Here is a 23,684-nt window from a genome sequence, read left to right as displayed (position 1 = left end):
AGATACCTGTAGGTGGGTAAACAGACTCCAGAGAGCTTGTAGGCACCTTGTTACTGTACATCAGGTGGTATAGTGAGAACAGACTGACCTACACTGACTCACAGGTCCTGACTGTGATATAATCATGTCTGGCTTTTTGTAATGAGATATGGTGAAGAAGCAGTATTACTGTACTGGTTTACTCTCAAACTCTCTCACTTTCACTTACTTTCTCTCTCTCACACACATCTCATTTTGTTTCTCAGCAGACGTGAAGATGATGTGATATAACAGAAATATGACAAATAACAGACAAGTGAAGATTTTCCACTGGTATCTAGTTTTTCTTCCTACTTAACAAAAATCAATATGTAGCTCCTGGACTTCCAGTATACCCATGACAGCAGTGCCTAATCCTTTATGGAAGAAAGGTCTTCAGAAAATCCTTGAAACCTTCAAGGAAGTGTACACCAAGCTTGGGCTTTATATCAAAACGAAAAAGACACAGGTCCTGTATCAACCAAACATAGTCAATCCAAAGCTTCCTGCTGTGACCTGCAGAACGTGACCCACTTTCCATACCTGGGCAGCCATGTGTCATCAAATGTTGACATCAATGACAAGATCCAACATAGACTCAAGTGTGCAAGAACTGGCTTCAGCCGGTTATGTATCCATGTTTTCAACAGCAGAAAATCCCTGTCCTCAAAGCTGTCGTCATGTCAAGTAAGTAAGTAAGTAAGTAAAATTTATTTCTAAAGCACATTTAAACACAGTTTACACTGACCAAAGTGCTGTACATAGTTATAAATAAATAAATAAGCAATAAATATTCAAAGAAACAAAACGACTGATTACAACATCAGCAGCAAGATACAAACACAACAATCATTGACATGACAAGACATAGCATAACCAGTTAACGGTTAATTAGTAGGGAATGCTAGTGTAAAAAGGTATGTCTTGAGCTTGGATTTAAAAACAGTAATAGATGGGGTATCTCTGATATCAGGAGGCAGATGGTTCCACAGTCAGGGACCAGCGACTGCAAAAGCTCTGTCCCCTTTTAACTTGAGATGAGTTCGGGGGACATGAAGGAGACCTTTACTGGAAGATCTCAGAGACCTGGGAGCAACAGCAGGATGAATGGCAGTAGCTATGTAGTTATGGGCCAGGCCATGAAGAGCTTTAAAAACCATTAACAGTAATTTAAATTGGATTCTGTACTGGACAGGAAGCCAGTGTAATGTGGCTAGGACAGGTGAAATATGTTCATGTTTTTTCCTGTTAGTAAGCAACCTAGCAGCAGCATTTTGGACCATTTGAAGCCGTGACACCAGTGTTTGAGGGAGACCAAAGTAAAGAGAGTTACAGTAGTCTAGACGTGAAGTTATAAAGGCATGGATAACTTTTTCCAGGTCACTGTAACACAGAACAGATTTGAGTTTTGCAATAATTCTTAATTGATAAAAGCTAGTTTTAACAACAGAAGAGATTTGTTTGTCAAGATTGAGTTGGGAGTCTAGAATTACACCCAAGTTTCTTGCATAAGTTTTGACAAATGGAGTGAGGGAGCCAACATTCCTGGAGATGGAGTTAATGGATTTTGGGGGGCCAAAAATTATAACCTCAGTTTTATCCTCATTTGACTGGAGGAAGTTATTGGCCATCCAGATTTTAATTTCTTTCAGACAATCCAGGAGAGGCTGCAGGGAATTTCCAGATTTGAATGGAAGATACAACTGAGAATTGTCAGCATAAAAGTGGAATGAAATATTAAATTTTCTGATTATGTTCCCCAATGGAAGCATATATAAACAGAAAAGAACAGGACCCAGGATGGACCCCTGAGGGACCCCACAAGACACAGGGGCAGGGAGTGAGGAGTACTGGCCTATAGACACAGAACAAGTTCTTTGCTGGAGGTATGAATGGAACCATTTTAGTACAGAACCCTTAATCCCAACCCACTGTTCAAGCCGGGTCAGCAAGGTTGTGTGGTCTACAGTGTCAAATGCTGCACTCAAATCCAACAGGATAAGGATAGCATTGTCACCAGAGTCGAGAGTGAGCAGCAGGTAATTTGTTACTTTTAACAAGGCTGTCTCAGTGCTATGGTGGGCCTTAAAGCCAGATTGAAATGGCTCCAGGATCTCTGCTGAATTAAGAAAGGAAAGCAGCTGTGTTAACACAACTTTTTACATAATTTTGGAAATGAATGGTAGTTTGGAAATGGGCCTAAAATTTTTTAAACACTTTGGGTCAAGGTTATGTTTTTTAAGCACAGGCTGAACTACCGCATGCTTAAAACAGGTGGGAACAAAAGCATTAGCAAGGCAGGAATTTTGATGATTTGAATGCCTGGACCAATGACATCAAATGCATCTTTGATAATTCGGGAGGGGATAGGGTCATGAGGAGCTGTTGAAGTTTTCATGTGTTTAACAATATCCCACAATTCAGTGTATGAAACTGCTTCAAAGTGGTCAAAGACAGGTGTAGCACTGAAGAAGTGTGGGAGGGTTTCAGATACCGCAGGAGAAAACTGTGTCCTAATGTGGTTAATTTTCTCAATAAAAAACTTCAGAAATTTGTCACAGAGGTCAGTGGATGCCTCGACCTCTGGGGACCCCTGGGGGTTAACAATGGAATTGATGCAATTAAACAAACTTTTTGGCCGGTGGGAGTGTTTTTCTATGATGTCAGAATAATGCTTAGCTCTAGCTTTCTTAGCAGCAGACTGAAAATCTAACAGAGAAGTTCTGAAAATTTCTAGGGACACCATAAGGTGGTCTTTCTTCCATTTCCGCTCAGCTCTACGGCAAACCTGCCTGAGGAGGCGGGTAGATTCATCAAGCCACTGTTGGGATTTGAAATTGGCACGTCTGAATTTAAGATGGGCCACAGTGTCTAAGATGGCAACACAGGAATTATTGAAAAGAAGCATCAACTCCTCTGGACTAGAGAGGAGCTGATGTGCAGTGGAAAGACTAGTGGTAATGTCATTTGTTAAATAAAATTCAGAGAAATTCTTTACAGTGCAAGAGTTAATGTGACAGGAGTAATGGCCCAAGGATCTGGTTGTAAACAAGGGATGACATAACTTTACACTGAACACAATAGGCGTATGATCTGAAATAGATATGTCCTCAAAACACATGGAATCAATGGAAAACCCATAGGTTAAAATGAGATCTAAAGTGTGGCCATGAACGTGAGTTGGCTGATTAATGTGTTGGGTAAGGCCAAAAGATTCCAATAAAGAACAGAACTCACTAACCATGGGTTTTCCAGGGCAGCAAACATGAATATTAAAATCACCTAAAATCAACAGTCGATCATAGAATGTAACATAATGAGACAGAAGAGTTGAAAACTCAAGTACACACACCAATGGGGTCAATCCTGCTGTATGGACCTGAGACCTGGACCACCTACTGCTGCCACCTGAAAACCATCAAGAAATTCCACCAAAGTCAGATGGGAAGATTACTGTAACAAAATCAGGGTCCTGGCTGAGACCAAGCTCCAGAGCATAGAGTGTGTCATCCTAAGAACCAGCTTCAGTAGGTGGGTCATGTCGAAAGGGTGGATGACAGCTGACTTCAAAAGCAAATCTTTTACTCCCATCTGAGCAAACGAATACAGTCCAGAGGAGAGCAGTTGAAACGGAACAAGGACTTCCTGAAGCACAACCTGAAGAACTGCTCCATCGACTGAAGACCTGGGAAGAAGACTTGAAGGAAGAAGCCAGGGGGTGAGCAATGATCTGCACGGGGAGTGGAAGCCCTTGAAAAAATGCAAATGAACAACACAGAGGAGAAAAGGAGAAAGAAGAAGGAGAGAGAACAAGATCCTGACAGGCAGAAGCTTCCCGCAGCCCCCATGTGCGGTGTCTGTAAAAAACACAGTGTACGTCAAGACTGGGCCTGTTCAGTCATCCCATCTGGGAATTGATCAAGAGACAATGACAATCATGGGCCTGTATTGAATCCTTCTGTTTTTTATATGACTATTCACAAAAAACAATCGGTGCTAAATAGCAGTATAAGTGGTTATTCGCTTGTAATCACAGGGGAAACACTTCTGTTATCATATAGCACCAAATATGGCTCCAAGGTGGTATTAAGTTTGTTGATTGAAATTATGCACACAATCAACAATTGTAAAACCCAAGCTTTTCACTGTTCCAAAAAGTTTGCAAAAAATACTTCAGCTTTTGACCTTTTGAACTCTGAATTACTGACCTTTTGAATTATTTACGTTCACTACAAAATTCCAGTCTATGGGCCAAACACAATCCATGCCATTCAGATGTCTTAGAAGACACTATTCTGGGGTATTTTTCATAAGAGTTTGCCAGAAACTTTGGGTTGACTGACTGATAGACACTTTAGCTGATGGCATCCTGACTAGATCCTTCCCTTGTCTGTTGATGTTGGTCACAATTAACTGTAAATTGCTCATACGAGAAGCAAGTCATATTTTCCGTAGTATATGTCACCCCTGTCAAAAAAAAAAAAAGAAGAGTTAAATATAATGCAATGTTAAAATACCCTCGGCAGTATGAGCATTGTGTTCATTATAATTTGCAGTTGTTTAATCTATATTATAACAGCCAAGTGGCCTTTGTGTGTGTGTGTGTGTGCGTGCGCGCGCGCATGTGCGTGTGTGTGTGCACGTGCATGTGTTTGTGAGTGTGTATGGCTTCGATCATGCAAAAACCGGAGAGAGCTGACATTTGCTGTTTGACGTACTTATGTATTTTGGGTCAAGGATGAATGCTGCAAATCGAAAAGTTGATAGAACAACTATTTTTGGAGAAATTAGCAATTATAGCTAACCAATAAGCAATGGATACTGTGCTGCAATGTACCATGGGAATTTGGGGTTTTGAGCTTTGAAATGTTGTTAAATTGGGGTTTTGTAGTTCAACTGGTTTTGTCAGTTTAGATAAGTCTCATGTTGTTCTTACCATGAGTGACTTACAGCAAGTTTCATGATGGACCCATGAGTGAAATGTTTAGTGGTTTTAATGTCTTTAGCTACTGTCTTTGTTTGTCAAATTAAAACCACATGCGTGCGAGCGAGCGAGATTGATTGATACAGCTGACATTTCTTGTTTGACATGCTTATGTAATTTTGGTCAAGGATGAAAGGCACCAAACCGGAACAGTGAAATTACTAAAAGTTTTGAAGAAGCTACACATATTAACTAATGGTGCTAATTACATTTTTTTTTTCTTGTTTCCCTGTCTGCAATTATAGCAATGGTAAATGCTACACTGGCAGAACCATTTATGTACATTAACACACACATAATATTACAATATTACAAAATTATAAATTACAATATTATATAATTACATTTTGTACTCACGCCTTTCCAGCAGGGAGCAGTAAATTACCTTTATATTAAAAGCTTGAGTGTAAGTGCATATAATTGTAAATACGTTAAAATGGATGACAGAAGAAAGTGAAAACACTTATTTCCATTGTGGTCCATTTAAAAATCAAATGACAAAATAGAAGTAATAATGAAATAAAAATAATGATAATAATGATAATAACAACAATGATAAGAATAGTGTGTAAATGATAACCTAAACAATTTATAAATACATTAAGACAGTAAATTAACATTAAAAATTACATAATTAACAGGAAATAAAAGGGTTGAGTTACTTTTCTAAAAAATGTTGAGGTCTAAGTTTCTAAAAATCTTTTTAATTTTTTTTTTTAAGATTCCAATCCACCTAACCTGCATGTCTTTGGATGTGGGAGGAAACTAGAGCACCCAGAGGAAACCCACACAAGCACAGGCAGAACATACAAACTCCACACAAAAAGGCTACAGGTGGGAATCAAACTCATGACCTTCTTGCTGTGAGGCAACAGTGCTAATCACTAAGCCACCGTGCTGCCCATAATTATTATTAGTAATAATAATAATGTGACTTTTCAGTATATATGTTCCACCGGAGTAACGTGACTTATACTCCGGAAAATATGCTACATATGTATAGAATTTGCTGCCTAGTGAGAATGTTAAAGCACAAAACAATGAAGAAAATCATATATTCTTCTCACTGATTTGAGTTAGAACACATTCTATTGGCTGTATAATAAATATCAGATGACCAGTCATTGCAAAAAGTGTCATAACATTGCCACAGAAGAGATTATGGCCTAGATTCAAATGCAGGCACCTAAAGAAAAACATGGAAATCTGGTCCAACCAAGTGACAATTTTTCAATTTATATCGTAACTGTACAAGATATTATAATGTCGTAGTCTGTACATTGAAATAAAGGTCTGTATTTTACTGCATAATGGGCTTACGCAGAAGGTGCTCGGCCATTTGAGCTGCATTCCAGTGCAATTTGCTCATAAAGCAGCAGGAAATACTGTCACAAAGCCAGAACTGGGTGCAGAAAGGTTGAGTTTACCACGTACATTAGTGTTGACCTATCAGTCAGAATATGACATACACCAATCACAATATCACCTGTCCTTCTCTTTAAACTCGATAGGGCCAAGCACACAGGCTATGAAATTGAGAATGAAGATGTAAGTGAGAGGATTACTGGCTCGTTAAAGGATTAATTGACTTCAACTTGTCAGAGGGTGAAGCCTGCAACTAGGTGAGGGCTGTTATTATTTGCAACAGTGCATCCACAAAGTATTCACAGTGCTTCACTTTTTTCACATTTTGTTGTTACAGCCTTATTCCAAAATGGAGTAAATTCATTTTTCCCTCAAACGTCTACTCACAACACCCCATAATGACAAACTGAAAAAGGTTTTTTTTTTTTGATTTTTGCAAATTTATTAAAAATAAAAAACTAAAAGAATCATGTTCGTAAGTATTCACACCCTTTGCGCAATACTTTGTTGATGCACCTTTGGCAGCAATTACAGCCTCAAGTCTTCTTGAATATGATGGCACAAGCTTGGTGCACCTGTCTTTGGGCAGTTTTGCCCATTCCTCTTTGCAGCACCTCTCAAGCTCCATCAGGTTGGATGGGGAGCGTCGGTGCACAGTCGTTCTCAGATCTCTCCAGAGATGTTCAATCAGATTCAGGTCTGGGCTCTGACTGGGCCACTCAAGGACATTCACAGAGTTGTCCTGAAGCCACTCCTCTGATATCTTGGCTGTGTGCTTGGGGTCATTGTCTTGCTGAAAGATGAACAGTTGCCCCAGTCTGAGGTCAAGAGTTTGTTGGAGCAGGTTTTCATCCAGGATATGTCTGTACATTGCTGCATTAATCTTTTACTCAATCCTGACTAGTCTCCCCATTCCTGCCGCTGAAAAATTCCCTGCTTCACTGTAGAGATGGTGCCTGGTTTCCTCCAAACACAACACCTGGCATTCATGCCAAAGAGTTCACTCTTTGTCTCATCAGACCAGAGAATTTTGTTTGTCATGGTCTGAGAATTTTTCAGGTGCCTTTTAGCAAACTCTAGGTGGGCTGCCATGTGCCTTTTACTAAGGGGGGACTTCCATCTGGCCACTCTACCATACAGGCCTTATTGGTGGATTGCTGCAGAGAATGCTGCAGCAATCCTCTCTCTACAGAGGAATGCTGGAGCTCTGACAGAGTGACCATCAGGTTCTTGGTCACCTCCCTGACTAAGGCCCTTCTCCTCCAATCGTTCAGTTTAGACAAGCGGCCAGCTCTACTAAGAGTCCTGGTGGATCCGAACTTCTTCCATTTATGGATGATGGAGGTCACTGTGCTCACTGGGACCTGCAAAGCAACAGAAATGTTTCTGTACCCTTCCCCAGATTTGTGCCTCGAGACAATCCTGTCTCAGAGGTCTACAGACAGTTCCTTTGACTTCATGCTTGGTTTGTGCTTTGACATACACTGTCAACTGTGGGACCTTATATGTAGACATGTGTTTGTCTTTCCAAATCATGTCCAATCAACTGAATTTTCCCCAGGTGGACTCTAATTACATTGTAGAAACATCTCATGGATGATCAGTGGAAATAGGATGAACCTGAGTGTTGTGTGGGCCACCAGAAGAGGAGGTACTGCTGGCCCACCACCAAAGGGCGCCCTGCTTGAAGTGCGGGCTTCAGGCACAAGAGGGCGCTGCCGCCACGGACACAGCCGGGAGTGACAGCTGTCACTCATTAATTCCTGACAGCTGTCACACATTCTACATCATCGCACTCCATAAAACCCAGACGTCATCTCCACCTCATCGCCGAGATATCGTACTTCATTAGAGGTAATATCCTCAGCCTTTTTGTGGTATTTTGTAAATCAGTTTATTGTGAGTGTTTGCAGGAGTACCGGTCCTTTTTGTGGAGGCTGTGCAAGACGGCACTCTTTTTCCTCTGAGGGATCGCTGCAACGTATTGAGTGAGAGGTGGAGGTGGCATTCCCACCGTTGTTGTTACTGGGTGTACACACACCCACACTTGACTGTCTTTGTTCTCGCCAGCAGTACCAGATCCGACAGTCGGGGACGGTGATCACCTGGGAATTCGGGACTTGGCAGCTCCAGTATTCACCAGCTTCTAGTAAAATAGCTTATGTGATTGCTCTGCTTCGGGGTAAGGCACGCGCCTGGGCTACAGCGCTCTGGGAACAGAACTCACGGTTGTTATCAGCATACACTGGGTTTGTGGGGAGTTCAGAACAGTGTTTGATCACCCTAACAGAGGAGAGACCGCTTCAACCGTGCTGCTGTCAATGAGACAGGGACGCGAGAGCGCAGCCACTTATGCAGTCAACTTCAGGTAGGGGGCAGGTTTCTTTTTTGTGGGCAAGAAAGATGGCGGACTCCGTCCATGCATTGATTACAGGGGGCTGAATGAGATTACGGTTCGCAACCGATACCCGTTGCCATTGTTGGATTCCGTGTTCACCCCCCTGCATGGAGCCAAAATCTTTACTAAGCTGGATCTTAGAAATGCATATCACCTGGTTCGGATCTGGAAGGGAGACGAATGGAAGACGGCATTTAACACCCCGTTAGGTCACTTTGAGTACCTGGTCATGCCGTTCGGCCTCACCAACGCCCCCGCGACGTTCCAAGCCTTGGTTAACGACGTCTTGCGGGACTTCCTGCACCGATTCGTCTTCGTATATCTGGACGATATTCTCATCTTTTCTCCGGATCCTGAGACCCATGTCCAGCATGTACATCAGGTCCTGCAGCGGTTATTAGAGAACCGACTGTTTGTGAAGGGCGAGAAGTGCGAGTTTCACCGCACGTCTTTGTCCTTCCTGGGGTTTATCATCTCCTCTAACTCCGTCGCCCCTGATCCGGCCAAGGTTGCGGCGGTGAGAGATTGGCCCCAACCAACAAGCCGTAGGAAGCTGCAACAGTTCCTCGGCTTCGCTAATTTCTATAGGAGGTTCATTAAGGGCTACAGTCAGGTAGTTAGCCCCCTGACAGCCCTGACCTCTCCAAAAGTTCCCTTCACCTGGTCGGATCGGTGCGAAGCCGCGTTCAAGGAGTTGAAACGACGGTTCTCTACTGCGCCAGTTTTGGTGCAGCCCGACCCTAGCCGCCAGTTCGTGGTTGAAGTGAACACCTCTGACTCAGGGATAGGAGCCGTGCTATCCCAGAGCGGAGAGACCGATAAGGTTCTTCACCCGTGTGCCTACTTTTCTCGCAGGTTGACCCCAGCTGAACGGAACTATGATGTCGGCAATCGAGAACTCCTTGCAGTGAAAGAGGCTCTTGAGGAGTGGAGACACCTGTTGGAGGGAGCATCTGTGCCATTCACGGTTTTCACTGACCATCGGAACCTGGAGTATATCAGGACCGCCAAGCGGCTGAACCCCAGGCAAGCCCGCTGGTCACTGTTCTTCGGACGTTTTGACTTCCGGATCACCTATCGCCCCGGGACCAAGAACCAGAGATCGGATGCCTTGTCCCGGGTACACGAAGACGAAGTCAAAACGGTGCTGTCGGATCCACCGGTGCCCATCATTCCGGAGTCCACTATCGTGGCCACCCTCACCTGGGACGTGGAGAAGACCGTCCGGGAGGCCCTGACACGGAGCCTGGACCCCGGAACCGGTCCGAAGAACCGTCTATGTGTCCCACCAGAGACCAGAGCTGCAGTCTTGGACTTCTGTCACGGTTCCAAGCTCTCCTGTCATCCAGGGGTGCGAAGGACCGTGGCAGTTGTCCGGCAGCGCTTCTGGTGGGCGTCTATGGAGGCCCACGTCCGGGAGTATATCCAGGCCTGCACCACCTGTGCCAGGGGCAAGGCTGACCACAAGAGGACCCAAGGGCTTCTCCAGCCACTTCCTGTGCCTCATTGCCCCTGGTCCCATATCGGCCTGGATTTCGTCACGGGCCTCCCGCCGTCCCAGGGCAACACCACCATCTTCACGATAGTGGACCGATTCTCCAAGGCGGCCCACTTCGTGGCCCTCCCGAAGCTCCCAACAGCCCAGGAGACAGCAGACCTCCTGGTCCACCACGTCGTCCGTCTGCATGGGATACCCACCAACATCGTCTCTGATCGTGGTCCCCAGTTCTCCTCACACATCTGGAGGAGCTTCTGCCGGGAACTGGGGGCCACTGTGAGCCTCTCGTCCGGGTATCACCCGCAGACCAATGGACAGGCAGAACGGGCCAATCAGGAGTTGGAGCAAGCCCTGCGCTGCGTAACATCCGCACACCCGACGGCCTGGAGTGAACATCTGGCCTGGATCGAGTATGCGCATAACAGCCAGGTGTCCTCTGCCACCGACCTCTCCCCGTTTGAGGTGTGTTTGGGGTATGAGCCCCCATTGTTTCCCGTGGTGGAGGGAGAGGTCAGTGTGCCCTCGGTCCAGGCCCACCTGCGGAAGTGCCGTCGGGTGTGGCGCTCTGCCCGTTCTGCCTTGTTGAAGGCCCAGACGAGGGCGAAGACCCATGCGGACCGCCGGCGATCCCCGGCCCCTGCTTACCAGCCCGGGCAGGAGGTGTGGCTGTCCACGAAGGACATCCCCCTCCAAGTGGACTCCCCCAAGTTGAAGGACCGTTACATTGGACCTTTCAAGATCCTCAAAATCCTCAGTCCTGCCGCAGTGAAGCTCCAACTCCCAGCTTGGATCCGCAGTGAAGCTGGGAGTTGGAGCTTCACTGCGGATCCACCCGGTTTTTCATGTGTCCAGACTCAAGCCTCACCACACCTCACCCCTCTGTGCTCCCGGTCCGGCACCGCCTCCTGCCCGGATCATTGACGGGGAGCCGGCTTGGACAGTGTGCCGGCTCCTGGACGTCCGTCGAATGGGCCGGGGGTTCCAGTATTTGGTGGACTGGGAGGGGTATGGACCCGAAGAACGCTCCTGGGTGAAGAGGAGCTTCATCCTGGACCCGGCCCTCCTGGCCGATTTCTACCGCAGACACCCGGACAAGCAAGTTGTGTGGGCCGCCAGAAGAGGAGGTACTGCTGGCCCACCACCAAAGGGCGCCCTGCCTGAAGTGCGGGCTTCAGGCACGAGAGGGCGCTGCCGCCACGGACACAGCCGGGAGTGACAGCTGTCACTCATTAATTCCTGACAGCTGTCACACATTCTACATCATCGCACTCCATAAAACCCAGACGTCATCTCCACCTCATCGCCGAGATATCGTACTTCATTAGAGGTAATATCCTCAGCCTTTTTGTGGTATTTTGTAAATCAGTTTATTGTGAGTGTTTGCAGGAGTACCAGTCCTTTTTGTGGAGGCTGTGCAAGACGGCACTCTTTTTCCTCTGAGGGATCGCTGCAACGTATTGAGTGAGAGGTGGAGGTGGCATTCCCACCGTTGTTGTTACTGGGTGTACACACACCCACACTTCGGGACGGTGATCACCTGGGAATTTGGGACTTGGCGGCTCCAGTATTCACCAGGTTCTGTGGCGGTGGAAATCGTGTGGTTCCGGCTCTTCTCAGGACAGACGTCTTCTATCCTCGAGCCTGCCCACACGTCACCTTTGTGGATTGACTGTAATTATATTCTGAGATTGTCTGTATGTTCGTTGTGCACATTTCACAACATTAAATTGTTACTTTTTGGCTCATCTATTGGCCGTTCATTTGCGCCCCCTGTTGTGGGTTCGTGTCACTACACTTTCACAACACTGAGCTCAATTTTGAGTTTCACAGCAAAGGCTGTGAACACTTATGTATATGTGATTCCTTAGTTTTGGGGGTTTTAAATTAATTTGTTAAAAACTAAAAAAAAAACTTTTTTCATACTGTCTTTATGGGTTATTGTGTCTAGAATTTTGAGAAAAAAATGATTTCATCCATTTTGGAATAAGACTATAATAAATAATGTTGCAGAAGTGCAGCGCTGTGAATACTTTCTAAATGTACAGGATGTGTTTTTCCAAACAACCTCAAAACTGTATCGCTGAATCATAAAAATTAATATTCTTAATATGTCCATCAACCCAAAAGAGAAGCTGTGCTGTTAATTAATATCCTGCATTCTTATCCACCTCCAAAGCATTTCACAGTCCATTCTCATCAAATCATCCAGAGACGCTCCACCTGATAACAGTCACCTCTCAAATTTATAACTATGGTTTCTCTGCTTAAATATTAACAATCTTATGTGCAGTTACCCATAGCGATATGTACAACCCCTGGCAAAAATTATGGAATCACCGGCCTTGGAGGATGTTCATTCAGTTGTTTAATTTTGTAGAAAAAAAGCAGATCACAGACATGACACAAAACTAAAGTCATTTCAAATGGCAACTTTCTGGCTTTAAGAAACACTATAAGAAATCAGGAAAAAAAAATTGTGGCAGTCAGTAACGGTTACTTTTTAGACCAAACAGAGGGAAAAAAATATGGAATCACTCAATTCTGAGGAAAAAATGATGGAATCATGAAAAACAAAAGAACGCTCCAACACATCACTAGTATTTTGTTGCACCACCTCTGGCTTTTATAACAGCTTGCAGTCTCTGAGGCATGGACTTAATGAGTGACAAACAGTACTCTTCATCAATCTGGCTCCAACTTTCTCTGATTGCTGTTGCCAGATCAGCTTTGCAGGTTGGAGCCTTGTCATGGACCATTTTCTTCAACTTCCACCAAAGATTTTCAATTGGATTAAGATCCGGACTATTTGCAGGCCATGACATTGACCCTATGTGTCTTTTTGCAAGGAATGTTTTCACAGTTTTTGCTCTATGGCAAGATGCATTATCATCTTGAAAAAAGATTTCATCATCCCCAAACATCCTTTCAATTGATGGGATAAGAAAAGTGTCCAAAATATCAACGTAAACTTGTGCATTTATTGATGATGTAATGACAGCCATCTCCCCAGTGTCTTTACCTGACATGCAGCCCCATATCATCAATGACTGTGGAAATTTACATGTTCTCTTCAGGCAGTCATCTTTAGAAATCTCATTGGAACGGCACCAAACAAAAGTTCCAGCATCATCACCTTGCCCAATGCAGATTCGAGATTCATCACTGAATATGACTTTCATCCAGTCATCCACAGCCCACGATTGCTTTTTCTTAGTCCATTGTAACCTTATTTTTTTCTGTTTAGGTGTTAATGATGGCTTTCGTTTAGCTTTTCTGTATGTAAATCCCATTTCCTTTAGGCGGTTTCTTACAGTTCGGTCACAGATGTTGACTCCAGTTTCCTCCCATTCGTACCTCATTTGTTTTGTTGTGCATTTTCGATTTTTGAGACATATTGCTTTAAGTTTTCTGTCTTGACACTTTGATGTCTTCCTTGGTCTACCAGTATGTTTGCCTTTAACAACCTTCCCATGTTGTTTGTATTTGGTCCAGAGTTTAGACACAGCTGACTGTGAACAACCAACATCTTTTGCAACATTGTGTGATGATTTACCCTCTTTTAAGAGTTTGATAATCCTCTCCTTTGTTTCAATTGACATCTCTTGTGTTGGAGCCATGATTCATGTCAGTCCACTTGGTGCAACAGCTCTCCAAGGTGTGATCACTCCTTTTTAGATGCAGACTAACGAGCAGATCTGGTTTGATGCAGGTGTTAGTTTTGGGAATAAAAATTTACAGGGTGATTCCATAATTTATTCCTCAGAATTGAGTGAGTCCATATTTTTTTCCCTCTGCTTGGTCTAAAAAAGTAACCGTTACCGACTGCCACAATTTTTTTTCTTGATTTCTTATAGTGTTTCTTAAAGCCAGAAAGTTGCCATTTGAAATGACTGTAGTTTTGTGTCATGTCTGTGATCTGCTTTTTTCCTACAAAATTAAACAACTGAATGAACATCCTCCGAGGCTGGTGATTCCATAATTATTGCCAGAGGTTGTATTACTGCAAACCTTTTACCAGAGTATATTCTCTGATCATTAAATTAAAACGTTAAAGAAAACACTTCAGAATGAAAACACCAGCATCAGTTCTACAACAGGCAGTTGTCTCAAAATCCATCTTGCACAAACACAGACTATGAACAAATAGAACCTGCAACACAACACGTCTGCTGAAAATTCACACAACACATGCAGAAACACAGACGCACAATAAATAGGCACAACATAACAGAAGTACAAGAAGTTCTGCCCACATGACTGAGTAACGCTCAGTGAAAACTTCATAAGGAGCTCTCACGTGTCAGCGGAATCTGCAGTTATTTGTAAGTGAATGTTTATGAATGGACACGGGACATCGGGGGGACATTCATCATTTTTTAACCGCGGTCTCAGTGAGTTTGATCGACCCCGAAGTTGAGCAGTTCTTCAGTTTTCAGTGTCTTGAACAGGGTTGCTTCTGCCACCCAGTTACAACTGTTATTGCAGACTTGGTCGTTTCCAATACAGACACTTTGTCTGTATTGGAAACAACCTTTTTCCAGAACAAACGGTTGTTTACTTGGAAGAAATACAAACACAGCTGCTTTCCGATCAGACACACAGAGCTCTTGGATGATCTATGCAGTGACCTTTCACCCTGACGCGTTCGCTGAACCTCCTGTGACAGCTGATGTGAGTGTAAATAATGAGGAATCCACAAGTGCACGGTAAGAGCACGCTGCTCTTGCTGGGCCAGGTGAGGGCAGAACAACCTCAGCACAGAGTCGCACAGCGCCTCCTATCAACAGGTACCACAGTCTTTGGTGAGTCATCCAAACAGAGCCTTAAACAAACAATGTTAAACTTGGGGCCTCAGTGGAGACTGAAGCCATGACCTCGGCAGCGTTAGGGTCAATCTGATGCCCCTGAAGTCCACAGGACATTAATAATTCACAGGGAGCAGCACCACCTTCCCTTTGAAGAGGCCAACTGTTCTCACACCAGCCTTTTGAGCTAAAGGACAACAGTTCATGACTCACAGTGTCCATGTCAATCCATGAAGTGTTCAAACACTTTTTGGGATCAAGACAAATAGTTGTGTTACTCTCTATCGCCGTCTTGTGGTTCAGATCAAATGACTTTATTGTCATAATGTGTGTGGTGGTGATGACGCACAAATACATTAATACTCTGTCAAAGCGTTTTGCACAATTAGCTCAACTCAGCAGACTGATGCATCTTAATAATGGGCACTTACCTCATCATCCAGCTAAACAGGTATGATATGATATGATATGATATGATATTATGTGCAATATTGCTACAAGGGGATGTTTTAATGCAAGAGATACAGTGATATCATGTGCTTTGAGATATATGAAAAATAAGCAAGTTGTACAACCCCAAAAAGTTGGGGCGTTGTGGAAAATGTAAATAAAAACAGAATACAATCATTTGCAAATCCTCTTCAACATATATTCAATTGAATACACCACAAAGACAAGATATTTAATGTTCAAACTAAATTTTATTGTTTTTGTGCAAATATTTGCTCATTTTGAATTGGATGCCTACAACACATTTCAAAAAAGCTGGGACAGTGGTATGTTTACCACTGTGTTACATCACCTTTCCTTCTAACAACACTCAATAAGTGTTTGGGAACTGAGGACACTCATGATTGGATATAAAAGGAGCATCCCCAAAAGTCTCAGATGTTCACAAGCAAAGATGGGGTCCAACAGTTTAAGAACAATGTTTCTCAACGTTCAATTGCAAGGAATTTAGGGATTCCATCATCTACAGTCCATAATACAATCAGAAAATTCAGAGACTCTGGAGAACTTTCTACATGTAAGCAGCAAGGCTGAAAACTAACACTGAATGCCCGTGACCTTCAATCCCTCAGGTGGCACTGCAATAAAAACCGACATTGTGTAAACGATCTTGTCGCGTGGGCTCAGGAACACTTCAGAAAACCACTGTCAGTTAACACAGTTCGTCACTACATCTACAAGTGCAAGTTAAAACTTGCACTTGCAAGTTTTAAAATGCAAACATGCAAAGCGAAAGTCATACATCAGCAACATCCAGAAACGCTGCCGCCTTCTCTGGGCCCGATCTCATTTGAAATGGACAGACGCAAAGTGGAAAAGTGTGCTGTGGTCTGATGAGTCCACATTTCTAATTGTTTTTGGAAATCATGGACGTTGTGTCCTCTGGACAAAAGAGGAAAAAGACCATTTTGCCCCGTCCATGGGCAATACCCCTATCACATGTAAGATGTTGTCATTCTTGACCTGTGTATCAATTTTCATGATGACATGACAAAATTAAGCCATCAAAAGCAAGAACGTAATTTCATGGCAAAGGATCAATATTTGGTACACTGCCACATGGACGCCATTACTCGTAGCTTCACAGCGATCATTATGTACGTTCACCAACTTGTTCTGCATGTTTTAGAAGTGGAATGAAGTTGATGGGGTTAACTATGTGATATCAGTACCTGTTAAAGTATAAATAGGACATTTCTTGTTACCACCAGGGGGCGCTATGACTTAGGTGGGAAGTTAATATATGGCGATGTTTAGGGCAGAGCCATCATCATGTCCAGCAAGTTTGAAGATCTACGATGAAGTATGTGGGTATAACAGCCGTTTGAATTGAAACGGCGTGCTCCGAAACACTCGCCAAAGTTTGAAGAACCGGAGCAGCCATGCCTTTTGACCTACAGAAATTGTTTTGATAACTTTTGATCATCATGGGGTCATAATGATGCGTACAGTACCAAATTTGAAGATAATTGGATGAAATCCCTAGGACGAGTTCGTTCAAATGTAAGTAGTAGAAATGGCCAAAATGGCAAAAATGACCTCAAAATCTAAAATTCGAATCAAAATGCCCGACTTCCTGTAGACATTTCACCACAATGTCAAGAGACTTTTTTGTGCGTCCAACCATTGTAAATATGTGTACCAAATTTTGTGAGGTTATGACAAAAAAATCCCAATGGGGAGGGTCTTTTAAAAATTTGTGAGGGAGCGCCATTCACTGACAGCATTTGCGCGACCACCAAAATATTGAATTTCGGATCCGGCTGAATGACTTTGCAAAGTTTGGTGAGTTTTTGAACATGCAAAAGGGGCATGCTGGAAAAGTTGGTGCTTGAAAAGTGTGAAGAATAATAATAATAAACAGCACAATTATAATAGGGTCTTCGTGAGAACGACTTCGTCTTCACTTGGGCCCTAATTAAGGCTTTTTTTTATAAACAAATTCAATGCCTATGAAAACTTCTTAAGTTTCTGTCAGAACCCTCTGAAAAACCTGTTGTTTCAAATGTAAAAAGTCATCACAAATTTCACTTTTACTCTTCGTGTATTTACAAATGTTCGATATGTAACTGCTTTTTGTTTTTGTTTTTTTAAAGGTTTCGGCGCATTAATTGTCACATGCAGTAAACATCAGCAAATAAATGTTAGTGTGATCTCTGCACGACACCACGCTGGTTCATTCACAACAACTAATGTGAAAACGTCCACCTTCCTTCCTGCATGTGAGATCCTGTGCAGCCTCACGCACCCCCCCCCCACCCCCCCATTTTTAAAATCAAACTCCTCTCGTTTCTTCGATGGAAAGTACCTCACACTCTGTCTCTTTTTGACTCTCATTACCGCAGCACTCTTCACCAGCTGATGGGTTTCAGGTCATTTCTGGGGTGTTCCTACAAATTCAGCACGGGCCTTGACTGTTCACTAGAGGTGGGCAAATCGATCCTAATATCGATAATATCGATACCAACACTGGTATTGATATTGAACGATCCTCGTGTAAAAAGATTCGATACTAAAGCTTTTTTTTTCTCTCCTGCACGCACTGACTGCTGTGCACGCAGATTAATCAAAGTCTACTCTCTGTCTGTAAGAGCAGTGCTGCACTGTATCACACAACACGGAGCAGTGCACCCTTGTATTGTGGTTTGTCAGCCCTCTACCTCGGGAGATTTTGTTTTAACTTGTGTTGAGTGATATATTTTTTTAAACAAAAATGTTGATTGTGATAATAAAGTATTTTGTTGACACATGCAATGTTTGGCGAAATTCTATCCTAGGTCTTTTGGATCCTCTGGATATTTGAAGTTTAAATATGAAAAAGTATTGGTATTGGTATCGATATTGGTGATACTGGGCCTGTATTTACTTGGTATCGGATCAATACAAAAATTCCCGGTATCGCCCACCTCTACTGTTCACCCCATTTGCCCAGCATTATTACAAACTATGACTGGCGATCTGTCCAATCAGAGGCAGGACTCAGATTGCCCTCTGAAGCTAGTCATTGTGCCTGTTTGGTAACCTCCTGCCCAGGGCCATCCCACTCAAATAAGGCTGGATGCATCACTGACCCATGGCTCTATAATGCTACTGTGACTGTGTGCCGAAGACATCCAGACTCCGGTCAGCTGTCCCCCGTAGACGGTGCAGACCTCCTCACCCTGCTCTGCTTTCCTCAGATATAAATAGATAACGATGCCAGCAGATGCACCGGCCCCTGTCTGTCTCACACACATGTGCAGCGTCACCACCTCTTCTTAAGCACAGAACATTCTGGAAGTAACTTTAAACACACTTAAGAGCAGTGCGGGTCTGAGGAAAAAAATGTGGGTTGTCCCGCCGAGACTTCGCTCACACCCGAGACTGAAGCCGTCAATTATCAAGTTTAGAGAAACGACTAAGCGGGTCATGACATATTCAGGGCACTGCAAAAATAGTCAACTATATGGAGAAGCAGGACTCGGAGAACTGCAACTCCACAGCAACAACACTCAGCAGCCACCCTCCAAGCATCCCAGACTCTTACCCAGAAGCCTCAGGGGCAAAAAGGAGAAAGAAGCAGGACTCACCGTTCGCAGGAACTGAATCTCCTCCTCTCCCTCTCCCCCTTCTGCCATTCTTCACCGAGGGTTATTCGCAGCTCCTCGGAAGAAAAAAACACAATCCTTAGGTTTTTGCTCCTCAGTTTTTGGATTTTTTTTAATCTCCTTTGCTATCCCTCTCACTCGCTCTCTCTCTCTCTCTCTCACTCACTCCCTGTCAGGGTCTCTCGCTCTCAGTTCCTGAGTGTGTGCTGGAGGACAGTGTGTGAGTCCTGTGGCTCTCCTCCTGGTGTGAGAGAGAGTGACGCGGCTCTCCCCGGCTCCTCTCTCCTGCATCCCAAAAACTACACACGGGGGAGGGAGATGTTAGGCCTTGTGGGGGGCAGACACCTTGTTACACATTTACAGCGCTCCCATCCCACAGACTGTCCCGTCTGACAGACACCTCCCTGGCACATGTCTGAGGCTATAAAAGGAAAGAGGGGTGAGGAGGCGGATTGCAGCGTCGGCTCGCAGCCGCCGTGATGCTCTGCCACAGGAAAAACACCTCTGTTGGAAGCCTTAAGGACAAGTTGGAACATGTCCAGCTGTTAAACAATTTCTCATATACTCACTCCACTGAAAGCCATCAAAAGCCGCCTGGATTTTACAAATGGTTATCAACACAGAGGTGTTTTTCCTGTGCCGCCGCACCGCGCCGGCTGCGTCCCGACGCGCGGACCCGTCTGCACGTCTTTCATTAAAAAATCTCCTTTAACAGTGGAATATCTGGATAACATGCTGAAACCAACTTCTTCTGAAACTTCTCTGTTCTCTCACGACGTCCTGGATCAATAGAGCCTGAAATGTGGAGGTTTTCAGCTTGAAACAGGCTGACGACGGCGCCTGGGAGCGCTGCGCGACGTCTCACTCCGTGGGAATTCCATAAAGCGACAGTATCACCTCAAAATCTCTTATCAGCCGTTAAAATTTTCACCGAAAACCAGCTTAATTTTTTGAACCGTGTCCACTTCGATGTGTCTCACAGGTTTAGAAAAAATTTTGATTAAACAACGTGCCAGTCTCTCAGCAACTTCTCAGACAAAGGAATTCTGACGAGGGGCTGGACGACTCCTCCCACAAGGAGTGCTCACAGGCGAATGACGTCACCGACAGGCGTGGAAAAACTCACGCATGCGCATGAGGGTTCAAGCATGTCTGATGTAAAAACATATGAATGAAATCCATATAGTTTTTGAAAAAATAAAAAGGACCTATACTTTATTGACAGACCTCGTACTGTCTTATTTGGAGGAACTGCCAAAACACTTGAGATCAATCTCAAAATATTACGAGCGAAGCGACATGCAGCGGCACGAAGCTCACTCTATGGTAGATGAAGGCACAAGCCGGAAATGGCACAAAAAAATCTGCCCAGTGGGGAAAAAGCCACAAACCGGACAACACTGTCATAAACAAAATGTAAAAAGCCACAAACCAATGGTAGACGAAGCCACAAACCAGAAATGACATGGTGAGATGCTGAAAAGCTTTGCTCATTCGTGTCCGCGACATATACATATGAACTGCCAGAGAAGTGTAATGCAACCTATTGACAGCAGGTGGCAGTGCAGCGCTGTGGTTTCACTTTTGCACTGAGTGTACGTGTGCAGCCCTCGTCTTCTCAGAACTGAAGAAGACTGAACAAGAAGCAACTCGCCTGCCTGCCTCACTCTTTTTCCTGTTTTCTCAGGTATACACACACCTACCAACAGGCTCTTACCAGCTACCTGTAACACATACTTAAGGCTAAGTTAATACCAAGTTAAAACTAACTAACATAATTCACAGAGTTAATACTGACTTAACAATGAGTTAATGCAGAGTTATGACAGAGTTAACACAGTTCCTACAGACTTAATACTAAGTTAATACCAAATTAAAACTAACCTAACAGAATTGGCAGCATTAATACAAACAAGTCAATACTGAGTTAACACACATGTAACACAGAGTTAATGCCAAGTTAACAAAGAGCACATACAGGATTAACATAGAGTTAATATTGACAACACTGAGTTAATACAGAGTTAACAGAGTTAATACAGTTAACATCAACTTAACACAGAGTAACTATAGGCTTAACATAGAAACATGGCCTATAGTCACATTCTGTGACTTGGAAATGTTCATGTAACTCATTGTTACTGACTTAAAATTAGTTAATGCAGAGTTACTACAGACAATGCTAAGTTAATACCACATTACTTCTGAGTTAACAGAATTAATAGACTTAATACAGGCTTACCACAGAGTAATACCAAGTTAACACAGAGTAAATACAGGCTTAACATTGAGTTAATACTGACTTAACAGTGAGTTAATACAGAGAGAATACCAACATAACAAAACACTAATACAGCCTTAGCATGAATTCATAATGACAGACTCTATTCTACTGTAAACAGTGATAAATTTCCTTTGACTAGAATTTTTACAAACAGTGTAAACCAGGGGTGCTCAAGTTCGGTCCTAGAGAGCTACCTTCCTGATACTCTTAGTTGTCTCCCTGCTCCAACACACCTGAATCCAATGAAAGGCTCGTTATCAGGCTTTTAATGAGCCTTTCATTGGATTTAGGGGTGTTGGAGCAGGGAGACAACTAAGAGTATCAGGAAGGTAGCTCTTGAGGACCAAACTTGAGCACCCCGGTGTAAACGGTCAACAATTTCTTAAAGACAGTGTACACCTTGGCTGCAAACCATGAGCTCTGAAACCATTAAAAGAAAGAGTCCAGAAGAAACTGAAAGAAGCTGATGACTGATGAGAAGTCCAGCAGAGGTGATGCCAAAGAGATGGTGGGTGTGTCTGCAAACATTATCTACGAGTCGGCGATTGAAGAGTTTGGCAGTGGTGAAGGAAAGAAGAAAGCAACAGTGAAGAAAGGGGGATTGAGCAGAAGGCAGAGAGTGTTCGCAGAACTAAGAATACAGAAATGAGACCTGCAAAGCAGAGAAAAAGTGCATCACCAGAAGAGGAAGAAGACCTGAAAACCTTGTTTGAAGACCTTAAGAAGAAGAGTAGATACCTGCAGAGGCAAGAAAGAAGGTGTACCAGAAGAAAACAAAGCAGAAGAGTATGTGAGCAATTTCTGAAGAATCCGTATGAAGCAGCTAAGAAATGTTTCACAGAGGCACAGAGTGAGAAGTTGAAGTGTACAAAAGAGGAGCTGGATACCCCTCACATCCATCGTGGAGATCTACAAAGTAAGAACGGTCAGGACAGTGATGATGCTGAGGGAGTAGAGGGACAAAGAAATCAGTGGCAAGCCACCGGATGTCAGAACAGTGAGGAATGGAAGGCGGAGGATGCAACTGACGAGATCATCTCTTCTTTGGAGCAAGGAGACATTGTCAGCCCAGCACAGACTGACAAGTTGGGACTAGACAATGGCGGCTTCAGACCTTTCAGGAAAATGTCTCAACGGGACAGGAGAGCAGCTACAGCAGGGCAGGTGTGAAAAATGGAGGCTGAGAGGCGAGAAGTTAATCTCATATAGTGTGCCCAGCAAGGATAGTTGACTGGATGGGAAGAGCTGAGAGCATGTAGTCGAAAGAAAGATTGGTTTGAGCGAGATCTGGGAGTGGAACACATCAAGACTAAGCTTTCTTCTCTGGTCCACCTACGATGTTCTGCCTTTGCCAGTGAACCTAGTCAGATGCAAGGTCCAGGAAGATGACAAGTGTAGGTGCGGCAAATTAGGAACCATGAAGCATATCCTCTCAAACTGCTACCTGGCTCTGAACAGATACACCTAGAGACACAATCAGATGCTCAAAGTGTTCACCAAGGTGACAAAGGAGCAGGTGGAAGAGGAAAAATACACTCCTAAGCTGCAGAAACATGGACTGGGCAAGACTGAGTTTGTACCGCAAGGAGGCAAGGTTTCTGAAAGAAGGAAGGTGAGCCAAGCCACGGAAGGCCAAAGTGGTGGTCAATTGGAGGTAGCTGCAAGAGATTCTTCCCCATTCCAACAATGAAAAAGCCAGACCTGGTGATATGGAGTGAGGAAGAGAAAGAGGTGCACCTGGTGAAATTCACTGTGCTGCACAAAGATATATATCAGCATGGCACACGAGTGGAAAGAAAATCGTTAAAATGCCCTTGACGAAGAATGCAAGGAAGCGGGATGGAAGGTAAATGCACTTCCCAGTCGAAGTTGGCTGCAGAGGGTTCATTGCGACTAGCTTCAGAAAGTGGATGGGAGTGGCTGGACGTGGTCCGAAGAAAGGGAATGCCATGACAAAAGCTCTACAGGAGACTGTTGAGAAAGCAAGTCAAAGGATCTGGTTGAAGAGAGAGGACACCAGCTGGAGTGAGTCCTGATGGTTGACAGCAAAGGCATACAGTCAAACTGGCAAGGAGACATCACATCGGTGAGGGGGCTCTGTGCCTCATTAAAGCTGTAGAGAGGCAGAGTCCGAAACAGCGACGCATTCTCTCCTGATGATCTCCTTGCCAGACTGTGGTTGGTGGAGCTTTCGACTGTCATGCAGCGTAGGAAGCTATTTTCAATTAACTGTCA

At 43.9% G+C, this 23,684-nt stretch overlaps 1 protein-coding gene across 1 annotated transcript in view; it reads right to left on the bottom strand.

Moving 5' to 3' along the window:
• The window catches only part of ryr1b (ryanodine receptor 1b (skeletal)), a 468,306-nt gene extending 448,901 nt beyond the window's left edge, over nt 1-19,405 (bottom strand). Inside the window, 1 exon segment of the mRNA XM_034168593.1 lies at nt 19,148-19,405. Within this exon segment, the coding sequence (XP_034024484.1) occupies nt 19,148-19,195 (48 nt within the window). The 5' untranslated portion in view covers nt 19,196-19,405.
• Nucleotides 19,406-23,684: the final 4,279 nt, after the last annotated feature.

The sequence above is a fragment of the Thalassophryne amazonica genome, chromosome 4 (genome assembly GCF_902500255.1).
Source record: "Thalassophryne amazonica chromosome 4, fThaAma1.1, whole genome shotgun sequence".
Lineage (NCBI taxonomy): Eukaryota > Metazoa > Chordata > Actinopteri > Batrachoidiformes > Batrachoididae > Thalassophryne > Thalassophryne amazonica.
Note: the sequence above shows the minus strand (reverse complement) of the source record. Positions and strands in the feature narration are given on the sequence as shown.